At 41.9% G+C, this 22,453-nt stretch overlaps 1 protein-coding gene and 1 long non-coding RNA gene across 2 annotated transcripts in view; one reads left to right on the top strand and one right to left on the bottom strand.

The window, feature by feature from the left end:
- Positions 1 to 4,751: 4,751 nt before the first annotated feature.
- LOC137469399 (uncharacterized) lies at positions 4,752 to 6,222 on the bottom strand. The gene is made up of 2 exons (XR_010996478.1): positions 5,564 to 6,222; positions 4,752 to 4,918 (listed from the first exon to the last, which is right to left on the bottom strand). It is a non-coding gene; the product is annotated as an uncharacterized lncRNA (long non-coding RNA).
- Positions 6,223 to 18,423: 12,201 nt separating this feature from the next.
- Positions 18,424 to 22,453, top strand: part of WDFY2 (WD repeat and FYVE domain containing 2) — a 59,721-nt gene continuing 55,691 nt past the window's right edge. The window contains exon 1 of the mRNA XM_068182108.1: positions 18,424 to 18,708. Coding sequence (XP_068038209.1) covers positions 18,572 to 18,708 — 137 coding nt within the window. The 5' untranslated portion in view covers positions 18,424 to 18,571. The remainder of the gene's footprint in view (positions 18,709 to 22,453) is intronic.

Here is a 22,453-nt window from a genome sequence, read left to right as displayed (position 1 = left end):
GGAGGGAGGGAAGAGGGCGGACGCCGCCCCCAGCCCCGTCCCCGGGCGCCGCCGCTCTCCTTGAGGCTGCGTGCAGATCCCCGCCTGCCCCCGCAGCGGGTCCTGTCCCTTGGCCGGGCCGAGGGGAGCGCTTTAGGGGCTCCGGGTGACCTGTGCAGCAGCCAGGTGCTGGGCAGTCCCTCCGGTCCCGGGAGCCGAGGGAGCGGGGGCATCGCTCCTCGAGGGAACTTCAGCTCCTGGCGGGCAGCACAGGGGTCGTCTGTCTTGTCCACTGGGCTTAGGATGGAGAAGACGGTCCGGTACCGTTTTGATGATGAATTCCCAAAGACACGGTCTGGCCTTTCACTCGATCCTTAGGGGAAAAAAATTGGCTAGCCTCTTTTTCTTTCCGTACGAGCAGTGATTAATACTAAGGTTTCATCCATGCTAATGCACTCCAAATTTACTTCTTATAAATCTTCTAATTATGAACTGTTCCTAACCAATTAATGGCGAAGATCTCTGTTCTCAGTTTTTTGGCTATTTGTTAGGGTTTGGGTTTTTTTTTTTTTCCACTGCAATTGAGTCTGCTCTTTCTGCTCACAGCCTTGGAGCAGTAACTCCAGAGCCATTTCTTAGCATAATCTGTTCAGGAGAATGCTCTGTTTCCTATCTGACTGATTTTTTTTTCTCCCTGATCCAGCTGATGTGCTCCCTCAGCTACTGCTCTAAAGGGTTTAAAGCCACTGTGCTCCTCCCTTCTCCCAAGGTAAAATTGGCAGTGTTCTGGCTTAATTCATCTTGGTCTTCCAGGCAAGATTTGTGTCTTGTTAGGCAAGAGCTTGATTTGGCTTTTTTATTATCTTTTTTTTTTTTCTTTTTAAGACTAATGGAAAACTAACATTTCTAGGAAGAGAGAGGGATATAATCACATTTCCATTGCAAATTGGTATGCATTCTTATGCTTTCGTGCAGCTTATTTTGGCGTTCCTGTTGGTGCTGCACCTGTGACCTGTGCCATCCTTTCTTAGGCTTTGGGGTGAAATCGAGGACACTTCCTTTCAGACCAGTTTACTATTCAAGGCCATTAAAATATCTCCAGTCTTAAGGACCCTGGGAGAGCTGGGAAGGAATCTTTGGAGTTGCTGCAGTCCAAAATACAGCAACTTGGTTGTAACTTCTTTTACTATGATTATTTCTCACTGTGGATCATGCTGCTGGTGATGAGAGTGGCCAAGTTCATGTGTATCCAGTGGCTCTTGAGGTGCTTGTGTCTTTCATTATTAGACCTCTTGCAGTGGTGCTGGGTCTCATGACCTGCATCAAGGCTGTTCTGAATCCCTCCTGTCACAGGGAGAAAACCAGCAGGTGCCACAGAGGCCACATTGCTGGGTTACCCTGGAATCCAGCTGCATGCCAGTCCCTGTTACACAGTAAAACAGTTGGACTATCAGAGAGGCTTGGTTCACAGTCATTTTCTCTCCACAGAGATATATTGGGACACCTTCTGTCCCCTCAGGTGCCCAAAGAAAATTAAAGGTACCTTCTACAGCTCCTAAGGTAAGCAAGACTGGCTGCTGGAAGAGTAGTAATTGTCTCCCTAAGGTGGTGGGATTCAAGTTGTAGGCTGCAGTGCTGCTTAAGCAAATCACGCCTTGGCATTAGTAATTTTATTTGGGAGTAATGTTGACTGATGATGGCCTTTAATTGGCTTCCTTTTAAATTTCTGAGATGGGCACATTGTTCAGACATGCCATATTCTCTGTGTTTGTATGTTGCTGGTGTTTCATTGACCATCCTAATAAACTCAGCATCACTTTTATGTGTAAAACATCATGCATCTTCTTGGGGAACATCTGAAAAATGGGAAACTTCTGGAGTAGTTCCTTTTCTAAAGTGCTGGAAAAGAGGCATTTTGGAATCTTTGTCATACCAAGAAAATGTCATGGTGAAAAGCAGCCTGAACCATGAAGACATTGCATAAATCCTGGAAGGCAATTTGGAATTTTTATGGTTTGTTGCCAGTAAATGAAGAGAGATCAGCAAAAAAGCCATGTTCATTCATGGTGGTAGAATCAGATATAAACCAGCATGGATTCTGAGTCAACTTTAAAAATTGTAAGCTGTAGGCATGCTGTAACTGCCTTGCCAATGCAAGAGGAAAGTGAGACTGAAGCAGCTGGCCCCATTCTACCTTTAGTTCCCTCGGCCCTGGTAATTATCACTGATGGAAGAATCCCACAGAAAAAAAACTTATACACAGTTCCAATGGGATTTATACAAGGAAACTAATTTACTTTACTTTTCTGTATGCCTTTTGCTGTTATCTTTGAGGCCATTTGGAGCATTCAGTCCTTCCCACTCCTATGCATCTTATATTAGATCTGCTATGGGACAGAATCACAGCCGGGTGTGTGTTGTTTGTGGTAGGCATTGGTACTTTGCTGCTGGGAGCAGGCCAATTTGACTAATACTGAGGAAGATTCTTTCAAAGACAGGTCATCAACCCAAGCATTAAGTGTGCATCAGTCTCTTGATGTGAGAGTCATAATGGCTGGTACTGCCATCACAGTCGCATTTATAAATCTGTGTGGGAGAATGGCTGCAAAGGAACAAACCCCAGTGGTATTAGTGCTTGTGCTCCTTACTGCCAGAGCTGACACAGCTGAGCATAGAGACAGAGTGAGGCTGCCACTGAAAATAGATGCATCTTTCTTTTACTTTTTTTTGAATATGTTGGGCAAAGTGACACCTCATGCAGAGTCCAAATGAGCCAGTTCTACCTTTTCTCCTGAATCAAGATGAATGATTTCAGTAAGCTTCTGGCTGGAGAAATACTCTTGCTGTCCTCATGATGCGAAAGATTCCACCTGCTTCCATACATATTTGTATTGCTTGTACATCCATGAGGAAGCATGAATGCATATGTATGCCTAAGAATATTTGTTTTCTCATCTTCAGATAATAGATGTTGTCCATTTGGAGACAAATAAGGTTGTATTGAAGGTGCAGATTTACTTTACATTTGAATGCTAAGTCAATAAACCGAAAATCAAATATCAGTGTAAAAATATACCTAAAACCCCCCATCATATGAAAAAAGCTGAAGAGTGTTTTTCTATCATTTGCTGTTACTGTTTTTCCTTAAATAGCTTCTTCTCCAAGTTGATGTTTTTGCGATTTGTGTTGCATTATCACATAGTGTTGGCCTTACTTTGTCCTAAACTTCAGGCTTGAATGGAAGATGCTGTGTTAATCACCTTCAAGCGGGTCTGAGAACTAAAACTGATAGTTTAACTTTTTTTTTTTTAATCATCTTTCTCCTCCATATGGAATTATTTTCACAAAGGAAATTTCCAGATCTTAATCAGTCCAGGTCCTAATGATACAGGGGAATTTTTTGGAGCTTCCTTTAGAATATAGTTCTGTAGCCTTTTTGATTAAATGCTTCCCCTCATATTTAACAGTTATGTTTTCCATTTCCTGATTTAATTCTACTGCATATCATTAAAACATATTTTTTATACAACATTTTGAGTTTCAATTGATCTTTTAATATTTGTGTCCTCTTTTTTTTAGTCTTCCTTTGGCCATGTTCTCTACATTCAACTCACTTGCTTTTTGCTACAAATAAAATTTTATTGCTTACTTGTCGTGCATACATAACAGCATATATTGCTGGGGGTTTTGGTTTGTCCTGTTGGGTTTTTTTTTTCTAGTTTCAATGTAGGGGGGTTTGACCCTAATATTTTTTTTCCCTCTTCTTGAAATTCTTATCAAAGATAAACTGATTAATCTTATAATTCAGGTAACCTAGGTAAACAGAAAACTTTTTAAATGTATATTCTAGGACTTGAATGAGGATGCCTATTTTTCCAAGATTAGCAGAGGCAACTGCCTTCCATTGAAACTAGCACCTTTTAGAAGCCTGTACTTTGGGTTCCCTAGCACCAGAACACAGTGAAAGTACATCTCTCTGCAGAACAATGACTTCGAAAAGAAGTGGCATTCTGGCTTCTCTTGGCCCATCTTCAAAGACAGCCTCTTTTTCATTGTCCAGTCATTGGGAAACCCAGAGGATAGCCTTTGAAGCTTCCTAGGGATTTTTGTATTCCCCACCACCCCTCCAGTCATCCAAATCCCTTGCTGTTTCCTGGCTTGGGAGTTGGAACCACAGTGAAGAACAGTGTACCATCCAGGGGAAGAACAGTTAATGTGGAAATGCAAGGAAATGGGTACAACAAGAGTTTGATAGAGCTTGTTTTCTAACTGTGCAGACTGAATGTAGGTACTGGGAGACTTCATGAGTATTTGTATACTTAGGTACTTCCAAATAAAGTTATGATGGCAGTGTACAGTATGATTATTTTCAGAGAAAAAACCTGATCTCTTTGAGGTCATCTGACTGACAACAGAATTCAGTCAGTTAATGATGGAGAGGTTGCAAGGCACCTGAAGAGAAGATAAGGAGGCTTTTGTCATTAAATAAACTGTGTTTGATACATGCTTTTTCTTTACTATTGCTGGTCATATTTTGAAAGGTCTTTTCAACTATGCACTGTCTTCATATGTATTTAACAGTGTTTAACAGAGCAAGAGCTCTCCTATTTGGTACCATGGAGTAATATTAAATATAATATGGAAAAAGCTACTTAAACTACTCAAAGCTACATAAACTTTTTCAGAATTACAGTTGCAATAACGTAACACACATGAGAATTCAAATAGATTTACAGTTCATATCTATCCTTCCTGATGTGTTACATTGCTCCTTTCACTTATGTTAGGGTTCTGGTCAAGAACAAAACCCTGTCTCAGCTCTGGGCCTTAAAATTTATTCTGTGTCCTGAGTATCTAAGGTGGTGCATCAAGATCCAAAGGGAACAGAAAACACCCTCTAACATAAACACCCTCTAGCATACAATAAGGTCCTCCCTCCCTCCCTCCCTCCCTCCTTCCTTCCTTCCTTCCTTCCTTCCTTCCTTCCTTCCTTCCTTCCTTCCTTCCTTCCTTCCTTCCTTCCTTCCTTCCTTCCTTCCTTCCTTCCTTCCTTCCTTCCTTCCTTCCTTCCTTCCTTCCTTCCTTCCTTCCTTCCTTCCTTCCTTCCTTCCTTCCTTCCTTCCTTCCTTCCTTCCTTCCTTCCTTCCTTCCTTCCTTCCTTCCTTCCTTCCTTCCTTCCTTCCTTCCTTCCTTCCTTCCTTCCTCCTTTCCTTCCTTCCTTCCTCCTTTCCTTTCCTTTCCTTTCCTTTCCTTTCCTTTCCTTTCCTTTCCTTTCCTTTCCTTTCCTTTCCTTTCCTTTCCTTTCCTTTCCTTTCCTTTCCTTTCCTTTCCTTTCCTTTCCTTTCCTTTCCTTTCCTTTCCTTTCCTTTCCCTTTCCTTTCCTTTCCTTTCCTTTCCTTTCCTTTCCTTTCCTTTCCTTTCCTTTCCTTTCCTTTCCTTTCCTTTCCTTTCCTTTCCTTTCCTTTCCTTTCTTCCCTTTTCCTTTCTTCTCTCCCAGCTCATTTTCCATACTTTTGATGCTGGTGGCAGCAGCCCATTTGATTACTGATACCACCAGAATGCCCAGGAAAATATCAGTACAGACTTCTCAGCTTCCCACCAGTCCCCCAGGTCATGAACACAGGAGGAGTCCTCTGCACTCACTAAACCAACGCGTTTCAGGAGACTTTTGCTTGTTATGCCAGGGCAAAAAAAAAATCCTCTCTTGCCAGAATGGCCAGAGATAGTAGTTAGGTCTATTGAAAGTTTGAGAAAGATAATTTGTAGCAATCTGCTCTGGTTTTGGGGATTAATGAACCCTCCACACCAATACCTGTAAAATGTTGCCATGCAGGCTTTCCTCAGGATGGCAGGAACAGAACTATGATACTTTTCCTCCACTACACCACTTTTAAATGGTCTTTGGGGAGGTTGTTACAGCCCTCCCAGGGAAACCTTCCTGGGGCATGGATGCCTTGCCTGTACCCGCTGATCTAAGCAATCCCCTGTCACCGTTCCAGTGATTGCTTTTGTTCATTCCTCCAAGCATTCCTTCTTGCCTTCACTACCAAGTTTCATTAGCACTGGAAATCATATTCTTCCTGAAGTGCTGGACCTTCCCGCACATTTCATAGCATAGCAACGTATCTCCATTACCATGGATCCCAGACACAAGCGTGCAGAATTTATCTCACTAATCAAGCAGCTAAGGGACACCAATTTCAGCTACAGTGAGCTTGGATTATAAAGCACTTACAGCTAAAATATAGCCTACAAACACTTCCCAGCGAGGCAAAGCAATGAGCAGGGATTTTCGTTTTTTAGTGGTTTGTTTGGTTTGGGGTTTTTTAATGGCAAATGTAATGTGTATAGTCTTGGTAAACAGACAGAAATATTCATTTGTCCATAAGCTGTTTCCCACTGAGGTATCACACCTGCATGTGGTATTTGAGAGCTGGGAGTTCTTTCTTTAACATATTGCCTCACTTCAGAGGTTTTTTGTCCAACTTTTACTCTGAATGTGATTATTATGCATTGCCATTTTTTGCCCAAAATCAAAATACACTCTAAAATAAAGATGTACTCAGTTGCTCCTGCAAAGCAGCTGGCTGATGACTGATGTCGAATGGAATATGGACCAGTTGATCTTTTTCCACTTAGCAGTTAATGAAAACTTAATCAAATCTCAACTAGTAGCTAATTGGAAATCTCTGCAAAAGCCATCTATAAAGCACAGACACAGGTCTCCCAGAATACAATTAACCCAATAAAGCCTCTCATCCAAAGAGGAAATCTGTCATCAGTATTTCATGCCTTCAAGGACCTATATCAAGGTGTTTGGGATTGTTGCTGAGCATGTAATTCAAAAGATGCAATGAAAATGAAGTGAGAGGATTTTTTTTCATTTCTACTTTTACACGCCCATTGAAGCCCTGCTATAAGGCCTATTTGTCATAGAAAACTTTAGTGGGTATTACAGTGAGCAAGTCTGTCCTGCACCAATTTGCAGAAAAATAGTGTCTTGTTTTATAAATATTTCAAATGAGAAGGAAGGACACTTAAAACATAGCTTTGAAAATTGCAAAAGGATAATTCTTACTGAGTTAGAGACTACAAAAGCATTTCTTATTAGGAAAAATTTAGAATTGACTTGAAACCAGCTGATAGCAAACCCTGAATTACAAGTGTAACCTTTTTTCATAACAAGTCTTCACCAAGCAGTGCTATTTTTGTCAGTGATGAGTTTTTTTGTTGTTGGAGATGGCTTTCAATTTCATGATGTTGCAATCGGAAAGCCTTGAACGTTTCAGGATCAGTTCTAATATTTTCCTGTTGGTAAGCTCTTTTTAAGGCAACCTACCATGTATGGTTATTTTCCAAACATGTGGCCAAAATAAAAAGTCCAAGAAAGCCCATCCCAAAATTCGTATTGACAGTAAGTGTATGCTTCTCCAAGTTTGGCAGAGTGTGTGCGTGTGTACACCAGTCATGTGACATTTTCTCTGAGTTTCTCCTGGTCTTTTCCTCTTTTAATGTATTTTTATTTTCTTCTAGCCTGTTTTCTTAGAAATTTGATATATATATGCTGATATATGCTTTTCTGTTTTCTGGTTTGTGTGACTTGTGAATAAAGCTAGCAGTGATTTATATGACTGGAGTCTTGAAGAATGAAACGTAACAATGCAAAGGTGACAAAACCCAGGCTTTTAACTATTATGTCCATTCCATTACCTTTCAGGGTTTGCAGGATGTTTTTTTCAAATTTTATTGTCCTTGACCAATTCTTATTTTTCCTCATGTCTTCCATTTCAGGTCCTTTTTATCTTCTCTTTCAGAAAAAGTTACAATATGTTCTTCTTGACATTTCTGCTTAGTTATGGCTTATCTACTTAGATATGGCTCTCCTCAGCTGGCCAAGGGGAAAAAAGCCAAAACTACTAATTGACCCTGATGAGTATTTTCACTCATTGTTTTTTCAGTGACTGGTTGTGCTGCGTCCTGGACTTCTGCAGCAGCTAATAAGTAACTCCTGATGCCAGAATAACTCCTGATTCCAAAGGTTGACAGATAGCATTTGAGCTCTCATTTCAGAGGTAAATGACAGCCCTTTAACCCAATTATAGTCCAGTGTGGTATAATTGGACTCATTTGTGATCCTTTACCAACTGGCTACTGCAGTTAATTTCTGAAAAATGGGACAATATTCCTTTTTCAAGGGGAATTAGATTCTCTTATGCTTTAATTTATACATTGTTTAGAATGCTCCAGACTGTTTCTACCTTAGTACCAATTTCTCCTTTTCTGCATCTGCTCATTGTTTCCTAATTCCCTTTTACTATACTGAAATCTATTACTTTTGTGTTAATATGCTTTACAGTAGTTTTCACTGAGTCATTTGGAGTTTTTACTTTTGTCACAGTGTCCCTCTAATTAATACAGCCAATTTTACCATAATGTCAATTACTTTGTGGAGTATATAAGTGTAATTGTGACCATCATCTAAATGTGTTCCTTATTGCACTGCTAGCAATGCAGCAGACCACTGCCACCTGCATCAAACTTTCCTGTAATTCAGACACTGTAGTGAATTCCTTCCCAACTGGCAATAAGAAAGTCTTACACAGCTCTTTCTCTGCTTGAGTTCTCTGTTTTCTGGATTGTGAAATTATCCTTTGCATAATTCAAGAACCGCTTCATGATCTATGTTTGGCAGAATTTGTTACCCAACAGATGTCTGGACAGCTAATGACCTCTGTAAGTACAGCCCTGTGATTTCTTGCTACTGATGGTCCAAGAATTTTTAATCTATTCTGCTACAAGTCAGCACTTGAGCAGCATGTCTCCTCTTATTATAAACAAAAGCATAAAGTGTGTATAAATTTTCTTTTCAGAATTATGCCTAGTCAGAAGTGGTATTTTTCCCTCATTTTCTTCTGAGTCTTTGTTCATGTATGTGTACATGCAACGCACAGATGCACAGAGCTCCATATTTTTCCTTGGCCAAAATCAAAGGACATGAATGAAAACCCCTGAAATTAATCAAAATATAGTTTCAGAGAAAAAGTACTCTCATAAATACATGTCATAACTCACATTACACACCTTTAAGTTAGGGAAAAGGCAGATACCTAAAAAGATCTATGGTAGCAAAGCCTTTTTGACTGTCACTTTTACACATATGGCAAATGTAGTCTTACAAGAGGATTTGAAGGCACTGGAGTGATGTGTTCACAGTATGAAATCATGCTGCAGCTGCACAACCATTCCTTCTTTCCTCTTCCCCATTCAGATCAGGTTCTAGCCCATCCCTGCATAGGAAAGTTGTCCTAGTTTCTCTTCCAGATTTTTTTTTTCTGTTTGGTTATTGGCATTTGTGAGAGGAAAATTGTCAGGCAGGATTGTATCAAAGAGGAGGTAAGAGAGTCCTTAACATCTGGCACTCATCTCCCAGAGGCTGGAGTCAAGGAATTGAATGCTGATTGATACAGGTCCAGTCAGACATCCCTGGGAAATATTCTACAAGCCGGGTGCTGAAGTCCCTAGAACATAAATCTGCACAGTGAAGTGCTTGAGAGGATGGCTTGTACTTCAATGTGTGCCACTATGAGGGAGAGAAATAAGGCTGCCTGCATGCAAGTGCTCCTCTAGCAATCAAGGTCCTGGCAGCTGCCAGGAACTCTCTCCACATAGCTCCTGAAGTGCTAGGAAGTTTGCTAGATGCCCCACTGGTACCTGCTTCTGCAGTGGAAGAGTTGATGTGTCCAAACTGCTGGATTGTAAGGTACCAAAACCCTGGAGAAATGTTCATCAGCTGGATCTACACTGGTAAGGTTCAGAAGCCAATGCTCTTGTATTCTATGCAAAGCTCTTGCAGTTAATGTATAGGCAGATTACTTGGCGATTTTGGCATGAAGCTCCTAGCAACCTCTCAGATGGTACATGGATCTGGCTTGGAGAACAGCATGGAGCAGGAGCATTTCCTCAAAAGCGATTTTACATCATCGCTTTTGGGTAAAGAAGAAAATCTAGTTCTGCAATGCAGACTGGGACACACAATTTGGCCTCAGAACTCAAAGAACAATGTCTAGTCTGTTTTATGAGCTAGAGAGCTTGAGCAGGTAACTGAATTTCTTGCTACAGTTTTGGTCTTGGTCTCTCTAGCTTTGGCAAAAGGTTTCTTTTTCAGTTTGGTGAGGGGTTTTTTTGGTTGGTTGGGTTTTTTTTGTTTGCTTGTTTTGTTGGGTTTTTTTGGGTTGGTTGGTTTTTTTGGTGGGGGGAGTTTGAGGATTTTTGTTTGTTTGTTTTTTTAATTTGTATGTGCCTACATGCATATCTACTTCTGGTTTTCTTCAGATGGAGAAACCTGTTTCCAACACTCATTCAATACAGTTGAAAGGATCTTTACATGTTCTTAATTACTACCCGTCCCCTGCTCCAGTGTCTTCTCACTTGAACACTTTGGGAGACATGGTCAATTCTTATTGTTTCTTGTCATGTTCACTGGCAAATAACTATTGCCCTAGTCCCCTCCCGTTACTGGGAACTGATCTAACATGCCAGACAAGTCATTTTGATTTCAAGAGCATCACTTGGCCTGTTATGGAGTCTTTGGAGCACCTTTATCTTTTGATACTGATACCTGGTTTAGAGCCTCTGTGTGAAAATTGTCCAGTGCTCATATTAAGTGTACAATACAGAGGCTATTCTGGGGTTAGTTGGTCTGAATTTTGGGGGCTAATAAAAACTACTGAGTGTGTAACTTTTTTTCCTCCTCCCTCCCAGCTGGAGACTCGCAGGTTTTCTTTGTTTTCCTATTTGGAGTTTCCTTGTGCACTTTCAGAGGTACAAGCTGTACACTCGTCAGTTCCTTAGTCTTCACAGAAGTATTTCTACTATCTTGTCAGATGATATTTTTATACAAGGAGGTCACTGAGTTACAGATGAGGACACAACTGAATAATTGGTTTTGCCATCCAAACACATGTGGCCTCTTGTCTCTAGAGCATTTCCTCTTTTACAATAAAGAATTTTTCTTCCACTTTCATGAATTTTAACATTTGGTGGATGTCCTACAGTGGGCCAGTGCTTTTACACCCACTCCTGTCCCAGAAGAAGTCTCCCTAAAGCAGCTAAACCTGACTCAGATATGGTTCTCTCTTCAAAATCAAAGGGCACTCTGTAGATTGTGACGGTAAACATATGGGCCTACTACAGTGCAAGATGTTCAAAGCAATCAGACATTCTGGCTGCAATCTATCTAGAGTAAAAATTATCAGGAGTGGCCAGGAAGTAATCAGAACCAAATGCTCTACAACACCCTCCGTGATAATGCCCATCTAAATGTGGCATTACTGGGATGTCTATATGTGCTCACAGGCTGAGGAACCTCTTACCACAGTGATGGCCAGAAATGGTGACTTGCCTGCTAAAGAGAAGGTGGCACATAACATTGGCAGAGAATAAGATATGCAAAGGTTTGATTAGACAATCTGGGATTATTTTTTAACTCCAAATGGCCCTGCAGCAGTGACTCATAAGTCCCTGTATACACTGAAACTTCTGCAATTTTGCTCTCAAGCTGCTTCTTGGGATTTCTTTGCAGAAATAATTTTCTACAGGAGGAATGAGTTCAGCTGCCCTGCTTTAGGAGCTACAAGCTTTTAAAGCAGTCTTTTGTCACAGGCTGGAGTTCAGAAAACTGGCAGCTTAGCAAAGATTACACCTATTTTTTAAGGACTCAGATGCTTTGTTTGTACAATATGGAGCTTTTCTTGTAATTGCAGTAAGGGGTAAAAATGGCTTGACTGCAAGAAAACTGCCCAGGTCCAAAAACCTCCTATTGAAAAATATGTATTAAAATGATGTCAGAGCTTTGTTAGCAGTAGCATTGCTAGGATCTTTTAGCCATAAATTGTATCAGACTTTTTGTATTTTTTAATTATTCCTTCATTCCTTCTTAAAGGTACTTTCAATATTAACAAGCAATAAACATTTTTATATTTTTAATAGTCATTTATATTTTAATAGTAATTTTCTTGTTTTTCTCTCTGTACACTCAGATCATAGAATCACAGAATGGTTTGGGTTTGAAGGGACCTTAAAGATCACTGAGTTCCAACTCCCCTGCCATGGGCAGGGACACCCTCCACTACACCAGGTTGCTCAGAGCCCCATCCAACCTGACCCTGAACACTTCCAGGGATGGAGCAACATGTTAGTGCCTGAACAACATGTTAGTGCCTCACCACCTTCCTTGCAAAAAGTTCTTCTTTTGCCTAATCTAAACCTTCTTTCCTTCATTTTAAAACCCTTGCCACTTGTCCTGCCACCACAAACCTTGGTAAAAAGTCTCTCTGTCTTTCTTACAGGCTCCCTGTATATATTGAAAGACTGCAGTGTTTCCTTGGCACCTTCTCTTCTCTAGGCTGAACAGCTCCCAACTCTCTCTGCCTTTCCTCATAGAAGAGGTGTTCAAGCCCTCTGACCATTTTTGTGGTTCTCCTCTGGACCAGCTTTAAAAGGTCCATGTCCTTCCTGTGCTGGGGATGGCAAAGCTGGATGCAGCACTCCAGGTGGGGTCTCACAAGGGCAGAATAGAGGGGCAGAATCACCTCCCTGCACCTGCTGGCCACAGTACTTTTGTTGCAGCTCAGGGTGACTGATTTTCTGGGCTGTGAGTGCACACTTCTGGGTCATAGCTAATTTTCCACTCACCAGTATTCCCAAGATCTTCTCTGCAAGGCTGCTCTCCATCCATTCATCCCCTGGCTTGTATTGGTAATACACTGATCTGGGTGCAGGACCTTGCACTTGGCTTTGTTGAACTTTGTGAGGTTTCAGATGGTTGAAAGCATTTTGTCAATCTAACAATATCTACTGTAGATCCATGTGTAATAAAAGTGAGAAAAAATTTTAAAAAACCCAAAAGCCAAATGTACAAAAGTTATCGTAAGAAGTTGTTCCTTGATAGTCCCTGGATATGTTCTTAATTGCACACTTTAGATGGAAGAAAAGGAAATACTTCAAAGCTTTCATATAGTTCATGCATTATGTAAGACAAATTTATTTACCTTTCATACATGTTACATAGGTGATTTTAATGCATTTTCTCCAGATACAAAGTTGTGTTTGCTGATGATACTCTATGATTCTTCAATATCACAGAGGGAAGATTTAGGGAAGAAAAAAAAATAAACATCTTTAGTCCTTAGGCCTAGAAAAATATGAGAATAATGAGCTTAGAAGAATTAGTGGTCAGAATGTTCTGCCAAAAAGACAGTGAATTAAATTACAGAGGTTTTTTTACAGAAAGTTGGGAGCCCAAAATGTGAGTAACACTATAGCAGGATCAATGAGGACAAAGGAAACAGCAATAAGACTGCATACAATGCCAGAACTGCTTATAGGGCAAAATGTATGAGCCAGGAGTTCTCAATTGCAGCCCACACACTGACACAGCATCATTTTTTTTTGTTCTCACATGTTCACAGTCAGTTACAAAGCCAACAGCACTTGCATGGCAGCTAAAAATAAGTATATATTTTCTCGAGAAGGCACTACACAGTGGTACTGCCATGTTTATTTTTTAATGCTAATCTTTCTCTCCATAACATTAACCCAGAGCAGATTCAAGCTTTGTTTCTCATAGGCTCATAGGTCCTCATTTTCTCAATGGCCACATAAATCAAAACTAATTAAATATAGAAGAAAACTGTCACAATGAGCAGGTAGGGCTTATTAATAGAAATGTGATAGGTGGTACACTATTTATTGTATGACTGATAAATACCTGGAGCAAAATAAAGAGCAGTGATTAAATTTGAGGGTGCATTTTTGTAACAAGTTTCATATTTTTAGGCAAGATGGACAAGCATGTTTTCCACAGAACATTTTGGTACTTCATGAAGTTTGCCTTCCTATATAAAGAGCTCATCTATATTTGTTTCTCACAGTTTTCCAAGAATGATGTAGCATCTGAAATTAAAAATACCTTTCAGTAACTATCTTATGAAGGCTGTCACTGATGACAAAATAGGAGAAGATGAGAATTTTAAGCATGCATTTTTGCAGTTGCATAAAAGTGCAGGTACAGAAGAAATTGTAAATCACATATATTGTAAAGCTGGAAAACAGTTAGTTTACAAATGAGCAGAGAAGAAAAGCATGAGAGGGAGTAAAACACTGTATTCAATGACTGTTGGGAGGCAACTCTACTTGTTGCCAAATGGTTTTTACCTTTTTAATGTGGTTATCTGTTTTGTATCTAAGTTATTTGATTTTGCATGGGTGATTAAGGAAGAGGCTTCAGAAGCCAAAATCTGGCTTGCTGTCAACAAAGCAATTTTAAATTTCAGCACTGAATCAGTCAAAGGGCAGTTTTGCTCCCACACTAGTTCCCTTCTTGCAGGGTGAGAGCAACTGGCATCAGATTACTTAATGGCTCAAAAGGGCGTGAATAGTTTGGGCCTAAAATCTAATCACCATAAACCAGTTCTTCTTTTTTAGAGGCCTCTTTTCATGACTTTTACTATTACTCTTATTATTGTTGAGCACTTTGTAAAAGGGCTGTTTTTCCTGCCACCCACAAAAAGACCAATTTGTTTATTAAATTGTCCTATGCCTACTCAGTGGCCCAAGTGCTTGACAGTTTTAGCTGAAATTTCTGAGAGATGTCACTTACATTGCCAGATCATGTAATGGCCATATTTATGCAGAAAAGTACAATTACACCAAAACAGAACATGTTGCTGTGCTTTTTGGTCAAAGGATTTCACGTCATCTGGTAAGTGGAGTAATAGCTTTGCAGAACAGGAGAATCTGTAAATACAGGGCTGACAGCAGAGCTGGGAACCTTCAGCTCCCTCCTCTCTGGGCCACTCTTTCCATCTGCAGGTCGGGGTTCTCTCTGCTTGTCTAAACTGTCACACTAGATGTGATTACCTACTTTTTAAAACAACTTTAGAATGTAAAACTTAGAAGAATCTCACCCTTTTATGTCAAAATAGATAAGACATAAAAAACCAATCCCAAACCCAAGCAACCAAACAGAAGATGGAGCCAGAGAGAAGCTTTTAAAGCAAATTGACAGAGAAGATGGGGAATTCGGTTTGCTCCAACTCCTGAACTCCAAACAAGAGCGCAGATAAGGAATTGGAGAAAGTCCTTGAAGACTCTGGTGCAGTACGAGGGCATGGAAAGAGGCTCCACTGTGTGTGAACGCATCAGTCCGAACCAGCACAGCTGCTTCCCCGGGGTGTTCTGTCCTCACCCTGCGCGTGAATAACATGAGCCACATAAGGCTGCTGCTTAGAGGCAGGGAGCCTAATTCTGCTCTACCCCAATCAAAAGAGGGAAGGAAAGTCAGCCTGCCTCAAGAATAGAAAGGTCAAAACTAACAGAGGGATGGATGTGTCATTTACCGTGGTGTCATGACAGAACACAGAGTAAGAGAAATGATGCTAAGAACCAAAGATGAGGTAATATTAATTCGGTATAAAGTAAGCTGCATTTTTCAGCTTGATTTTCATTCGGTCTTACTGGTGGATACACTCTTCCAAGAAAGTTCACATAATCCAAGCATACCTACTAGACAAGAAATAGAATCTTTAAACGATGTCATCATGTAATTTTTGCAATTTCTTGCAAAAAGCAAATACCAGAGGAGCATCTTATAAGTCTTAATCCCACAACATTTTTAATGCAGAAAAATAACTGAATAAGCTTGCTTTTCTTATCTTCAGATTCAGATACTAAGTTGTCCTGCTTTCAGTCCTAGCAGTATTTTTAATCCATGCAATCTGACCAGAAAGCTATGACAGAAAATGAAAAAAATATATTCTAGGAAATATTTAGGAGATTTATTTGCTTGATTTTTCTTTTCAGTTTTATGGGGAAACACTTTTCTAAACTACCCTAGTTTCGCTTCTGTAAGTTCTCATTAAACTTGATGTCTACAGCAATTCTAACTTTGAACTGTCACACAAGACATGTTACCAACTTTCTGTCATGATAGGAAAATTGTTTTTTAAAAGTTTTTTATTGCTTTGTGTGAAAGTGGTAGACCTGGGAGAACACTGAGGTCTTGTTGGTAGTTTCCATGCCTTTTCCACCATCACAATACTCTTTAAGACTGTTGGGGACAATGCAAAAGGAAGCTCCAGGTTCTCACCTTGAAATCTTTACATTTCTTCTGTCTCCCATACTCCTCTCCCCAGGTTTCCATACATTACTTTTTCTTCCATCAGTCATAGCAAAATTGCTTTTTTGTGCCATAATTCCTCAACCCTATTTCCGCATCTCATTAGGGAGAGTAGAGCACTGACCTCAAGTTTGCACACCTGGTAAAATGATGTACTAGACTTCAGGACACCTTTCTATTATTCAAGTACTTTCCTGGTCTTGCAGAGGAAATCACCATTACAGATAAGCTTTAAAAAAATGCCCTCAAGAATTTTATCTTGAATAGCCACTGGAATTCTGGAATCTCTCTTGCATTGTGTGTCTTTTTTTTTCCTCCTTCCTTTCTCCCCAAAGGGAACTTATTGCCAAAGACCAACTATTTATATAAAGCATTTATTTGATTTTATCATATTAATATTTCACTTCAGTCCAAAATGTATGCCTGCCTTTCAGTGTTTTCCTCTAAACAGTGTCTTAAACCTTGAAGGAGTAGTTGGACCTGGAACTATTTAAGGATATAAGAGAGACAAGATAATAGGGAAGAGTTATGTTTCAGTAGGCAACTGAAACAACTCCTTCCAGTCCCGTGACCCACACCTTTACCTATCAAGACACTCATTTTCTCAACCACTTTCTTCCTTAAAAGCCTTTTTGGAAAATGGATTCTGGGTCTCCCAAGAGCCTGCAGCCTGCTGTCTCCAGCATACACTCAGCCCCTGTTTATCTGGCAGTGATCCAAAATGCCTAATCTTGAAAGCAAACTACTGCAAGGTCAGTAGACCTTACCAGACTTCAGGTCAAAAGACATTTTTAGATATATTCTGAAAACTAACAAGTATATCAATCTTCAGAGAGTACCTCATACTTCATCAATCAAGTAGTGAGACAAGCATTTCTATCTGTAGGTCTAGCCTAGGACTGCAGGATCATCCACAGCAAAGAAGGTGGGTCTTTGACTCTTCAGTAGTAGCTCCCTTCCAAAATGATGAGGAAGAAATGTTATCAAGTCAAATCACACATCCTCAGGGAAATAGTTTGAGACTGCAGATTCTGTAGACTCTGCAAATTCTACAGATTTCCTGTAATCCATTTGTTGCTGACCAGACCTTTCTCTCTACGGTACACTTGTGGACCTGTCATGTTTAGTTGAGAAAGTTTAAATGTCTTGCTGTGGTCCTGCAGACACTGCTTGTTTGTTTAGCAGAGAAGAGATTACTAAACATGGTGAAATTTCATTTCTGTCACAAGGAATTGACTTTATCTTTCCTCCGTTGCCTCTGTCTACTACATAGGCAACAGAAATGTGAGTGGGCAATCAAGATTTGTCCTATTGCAGACGCTGCTGTATTCTATTGTGTGTCTCCTGGAAAAAAAAAAAAAAAATCTCCCGATCTTGGATTTTTTCATGCATGACTTTTTTTTTTTTTTCTTTCTTTTTTTTTTTTTTTTTTCCCAGGAAAACCGCAGCTCTTTGGGCTTAGCGTGGGTAAATTTCAAGTTGCAGCTGAAATAGCGCTTTCCAATCTGCTGGCAACTTCTGCAATGTAGGACAGCAGCTCAGACATTGAGCATGATTTTCCAGAATGTTTCGAGACAGATTATGAAAGTTTGGCATATGCCTCCGGAGGAAGCTGCCTTTTCACTGGTTTCAGCACAGAGCTTTGGGCAAGTGATCTTTCTTGGAGCTCAATGAATCTGTCAGGAAAAGCGAGTGAAAAGAAGGCGCCTGGTGAAAACGAGCTGCTGGAAGTCTGCTGCGTTTCCCTTAGGAATAAGCTTTCTGAAAGAGAATTTCTGCTGGCGCCGCGTGTAGCCCTGCCTGCCAGCGTCCCTGTCTAATGCAGCAGCAGAAGTCCCATGTTTACCTTCAGTCCCAGGAAAAACTAAGACAGGAAAATGTAAATAGAGGGATGCAGATACTTTCGCGCAACACTTGGTTTAATCTTTACTCGCGTTGGGGTTCTTTTCGCCCGGCGGTCACAGCAGTGTGGGACGGACCGCACGGAGCCGTACGCTGCCGACAGTCCATGACACCGGGCACGGGTCAGAGAGGGACACGCTGCCCTGGCCGCCCCTGGGCCGAGCCCGCGGCAATGGGAGGGGAGCCCTGGCAGGAGAGGTGCGCTCACACCTCGGCCGGACCGCAGGTTTCCCTTCGCGAAGGCGCGGCTCCACAGCCCGTGTCTGCGAGATGGCGGCGGGCGGCCGCCATTTCCCGCCCCGCCGAGCACCGCGCCCCGCCCGGCCCGGCCCGGCCCGGCCCGGCCCTGCCCCCTCGGGGGCGGTGCCGCCGCCGCCGCCGCCGCGCTGTCCCTGCTTCCCAGGGAGCGCCCGGCTCCGGCAAGTCCCTCCTCCGCCTCGGCAGTGCGGGCCGCCTCCCTCCCTCCCCCGGTCGTAGCCTCCTCCGGCGGCAGCGGCGGTGCCCGCCGGCCCCATGGCGGCGGAGCCCCAGCCCAAGGCGCTGACTCGCAAGCCCCTCCTGCTCAACAAAGTGGAGGGCTCGCAGGAGGTGGTGAACATGGCAGCGATAGTTCCCAAGGAGGACGGGGTCATCAGCGTCTCCGAAGACAGGTACCGGGGAGCGGGTGTTCAGCGGGGCCGCGGCGGTGGTCTGTCACCTCCCTCCACTGCTGCCGGCGATGGTGGCAGTGCTGGGCCCGCGTTGCGGGGTCCTGGATGATGGTCCCCCATCGCCAGCACCACCGGCGGGAGGTGGTGGGTCCCGCCGGCGAGGGATGGTGGAGGCAGACCACCAGCATCCCGGTGCGACTGTAGGCGCCACCACCCAGAGTCCAGGCAAGCGTCAAGGTGGCGGTGGTCCCACATGGGGACATCGCTTTAGGCAGACACACTGGGTCCCCCTGGAGCAGGGGTCTCCAGCGTAGTGTCGTACTCCTCCTCCACCACTCTGTGGGTCAGGACAGTGACCGGTCTGGAGCGCCGCTGAAACTTGCAGGACTTGAGTGACTTTTTTTAGCGTGGGCAAAATGGGATTTGAGATCCTCTTCATCACGAGGATTGCCGGGTAGTCTGTGGAGATCTTTGACCTTGCCTAAAGATTGTGGTGGCACTGGCTGAAACAGTAGTTTTGGTTCCCGTTTCCCCTCTCCAAACGTTTCTTGGTAATTGTTTAAAAATACCGTGTATCAGTGATAAGATCTTGGAGTTAAATCCCGTGTTGAAAAGCTGCCAAGGACGAGAATGCTTTCAGGCCCTTTAGCAGGACTTCGCAGGGACTGAGGCTGCCCAGGGGCAACTCTGTCTCTTCTGAAAGAGCTCAAACTTGATTCAGCCCTGCAGCTCGAGCTTCACAATTCTATCTTGAAAATCTTGTATTTCAAAATAAGTGCTTATTTTTCTTGCAGTGCCCATAAATAGTTATTTTAGGCAGGGTTTCTCTGCAGCTCAGGTGTACTGTGTAACCTGTGTCCTAAGATTGAGAGACACATGTTGTTGACCAGCATGTCAATATGTTTTGATACTCACGGCTATTTGGATGGACTGTTTCTCATGGATGCCTGTTCTGTTGAGTATCTGCTTTTATGTCTCTGCAGGCTTTCTGAAAAACGGACAGTATTTTCTTTCATCTTTGTCCTCACTGTGACTTAGTTTTCAGCTGTCAAATATGTGCAAATTTAAGATCATTTAAGTTCACCTAAGTTGAGGTCTCCAAATGAACTCTCATGCCTGCTAGCAAGAGGAGCTGAGCTACTTAAAACAAGCGTGTGGTCAAAGGAACTTTTAAGTAGAGTTTTATATTGTTATATGCTCACAATTTTATTGTCTTCACATTTTTTATGTATTTAAAGTTTTGTTGAATAAAGCTTGAGCTTGTGTTGGTTCATTGTAGCTTGTTAGGCTTACTTAGCCAATTCTTTTTACCTGTAAGAAGGTATTAGTGAAATTTATTTCCTGGCATATAGATGTCTCTCTCAATCTCTGCATCTTCCCTCACCTTAGCAAAAATACGTAACTTTAGTTGTTGATGACAGGTTGATGCTGCAGGTTGGTATTTCTGTGTAGGGAAGGGGATTGATGAGACATCTTTATTTTCACTAGTAACTGAGATGTCAGTTTCAAGAAACTAGCGGAGAAGAAGAAGCCAGGAGTTTCACACTAGGTAAGTCTGGAGGTTCCCAGGCTATTTTCTGTTTAAAGAAATTGACCAGGTAATGTGCCTGCTTGTGGGACTTGTTTGCAGCATCCTTGACATGTTACAAGCTATGATCCTGACTTTTATTTCTTTAGGCATGAAGATGTTGGTTGATGGGTCTTTCATTTTCTGCTTGTATTAGCATTTTTATTGTAATTAAAAGGTTAAGAGTCTAAAACTGACTTGGAAGGAATAGCAGGTTGGGAGTCTAGCGTGCAGGTTTTAGGCTACCTGGGGTGAAAGCATAATTTGTCAGACTTTCAATACCCGTGTATTATGATTAGGCTTGTGCAGATCCTTGTGGCACCTTTTCTTGTTTGGACCTGCTTTCTTCTGTCAGTGTTGACGTTGTTGTTTAATGGCCATGGAATGTGGAGGGCTTTTAGAGCTTCCTGGAAACTGTTAAGGATCGTTATGGAGATGTTATCTGTCCCTTTACTTGTTAACCAAATAAGTGAGTTTTGTCCACATTTCCCTGTAATATGCACTGCTCATGTGAGGAAAATATTCTGAAACCTCTGCAGAGAACTTCATCTGGAATTGCCATCTCCAGCAATTGCTTCAGGCTGGGGCATCTTCTGTACGTGAAGGAGGAATTGTTTTGCTGATGAATGGCTGAACACATCATTATTGAAGCTGTTGGTATTCTTTGCATGCACAACAGCTAGGTGCTACTTTAAAGGTTTTCTTTGCTGCATGATGTGGCTCTATACACCTAAAACTTTAAAAGCAGGAGCTAGCTTGGTCTCTGGTCCCAATTTTGTATGGTACTAGTGGTGTTATCTGGTTTTAAAAGATACAAAAGTGGTTTTAGCTGCAGCTTGCAGACCTAGTCATGGATTATATAGCTCTGCATGTTTGTAGAACAAAAATGCTTATATTTTAAGAAATAAAATTAAAAATATGTAATAATAGGGAGTGGTTATTCCTCATAAAGAAAGACAAAACGAGGAGGAAGAAGGAATTGGGAGGGAGGGGGGAGGCAAAGCGTGTTTACATATTTAACTAGATTCTCAAAACTTTGTATACCAAACAGGGTTGGAGTTCCTTTTTAGTATGTGTCATTTGTACAGGTGATGCACATAAATTTTTCTCTTCTGAATCCTGGTCACTTGTGATAATTGAGTGATGTTCATTGTGTCCTAATCTTAGTGGGTTTTCTAATTCTATATCTGGGCAAAATAGACTGAGCCTGTATCTACAGTACAGCTGGTATGCATTGGAGGGATAAGATATTTTGTGTTTTTCTTCTAAGAAAAAGGATGCACCTGTCTAGACAGGTGAGAGTTAAAATAGTGGCAAAATTTGATATCCAGGAATGTATAAATCTAATGTAGGATGACTCTAAGAAGTTACTAGCTTTCATCCATGCTCTTTCCCTGCCAGCAAACACATGGAATCAACAGACACATATAGCCAAATGTGTAGAGTCTTGAGTGATCCATAGCAGTGTATGCTCATGTGAAGCTAGAGTGGGAGTCTCCTAATGTGCACAGCTGATCCTCAGCCGTCATCAGCTTCCTCAGTATTAAAAGCATGCACTACCTTTTCAAAATTGTGAAGCATCCTTGTCTTTTGTTGCCTTCAGAGGGAGACGTGGGTGTCGGGCATGTCTGAAAAGTAGGTCACTGGCATGTCAAGTTCAGACATATCTAACTCCATGCTTCAGAGAAGATTTTGTGTCATTTATCTTACCTGAGCACGAGATATGGTGGGACAAGTGCACTGACTCACCCAGCTTTCAGTGCAAGCAGTTCTGCTCAGTGCTGGCACACTCGTGTGTTTCTCAAGAGCCTGCCAGTGCTGTGAGTGCCAATTCATCTGGGCCTCCGATGTGCTGATCGTGTGTCACCCATGTGCTGATCGTATGTCACTGTGCGAGACTGGCAGGAGGGGCTGGGTGTCATCATGGTGAACCTGCACTTTGCCAATAGCCCTCTTTTTACCCCTAGCTGGGTTGTGAGTGAGGAAAACTTTCACAGAGGCTGGTGTAAACAGCTTTCCTGGTAATTACGAACTCTGGTCTGTGCCCTCTTGTGGGTCAGAGTTCTGTGCTCATTTCCGTGCCACAGACCTTCTAAATGTAGGTGTTGAAATCAAGAACTGTTCTTGAACTATTCACAAGAAGTGAAAGTTTTCACAGTCAACTGAAAATTGTCAAAA

The sequence above is a fragment of the Anomalospiza imberbis genome, chromosome 2 (assembly GCF_031753505.1).
Source record: "Anomalospiza imberbis isolate Cuckoo-Finch-1a 21T00152 chromosome 2, ASM3175350v1, whole genome shotgun sequence".
Classification (NCBI taxonomy): Eukaryota; Metazoa; Chordata; class Aves; order Passeriformes; family Viduidae; genus Anomalospiza; species Anomalospiza imberbis.
Note: the sequence above shows the minus strand (reverse complement) of the source record. Positions and strands in the feature narration are given on the sequence as shown.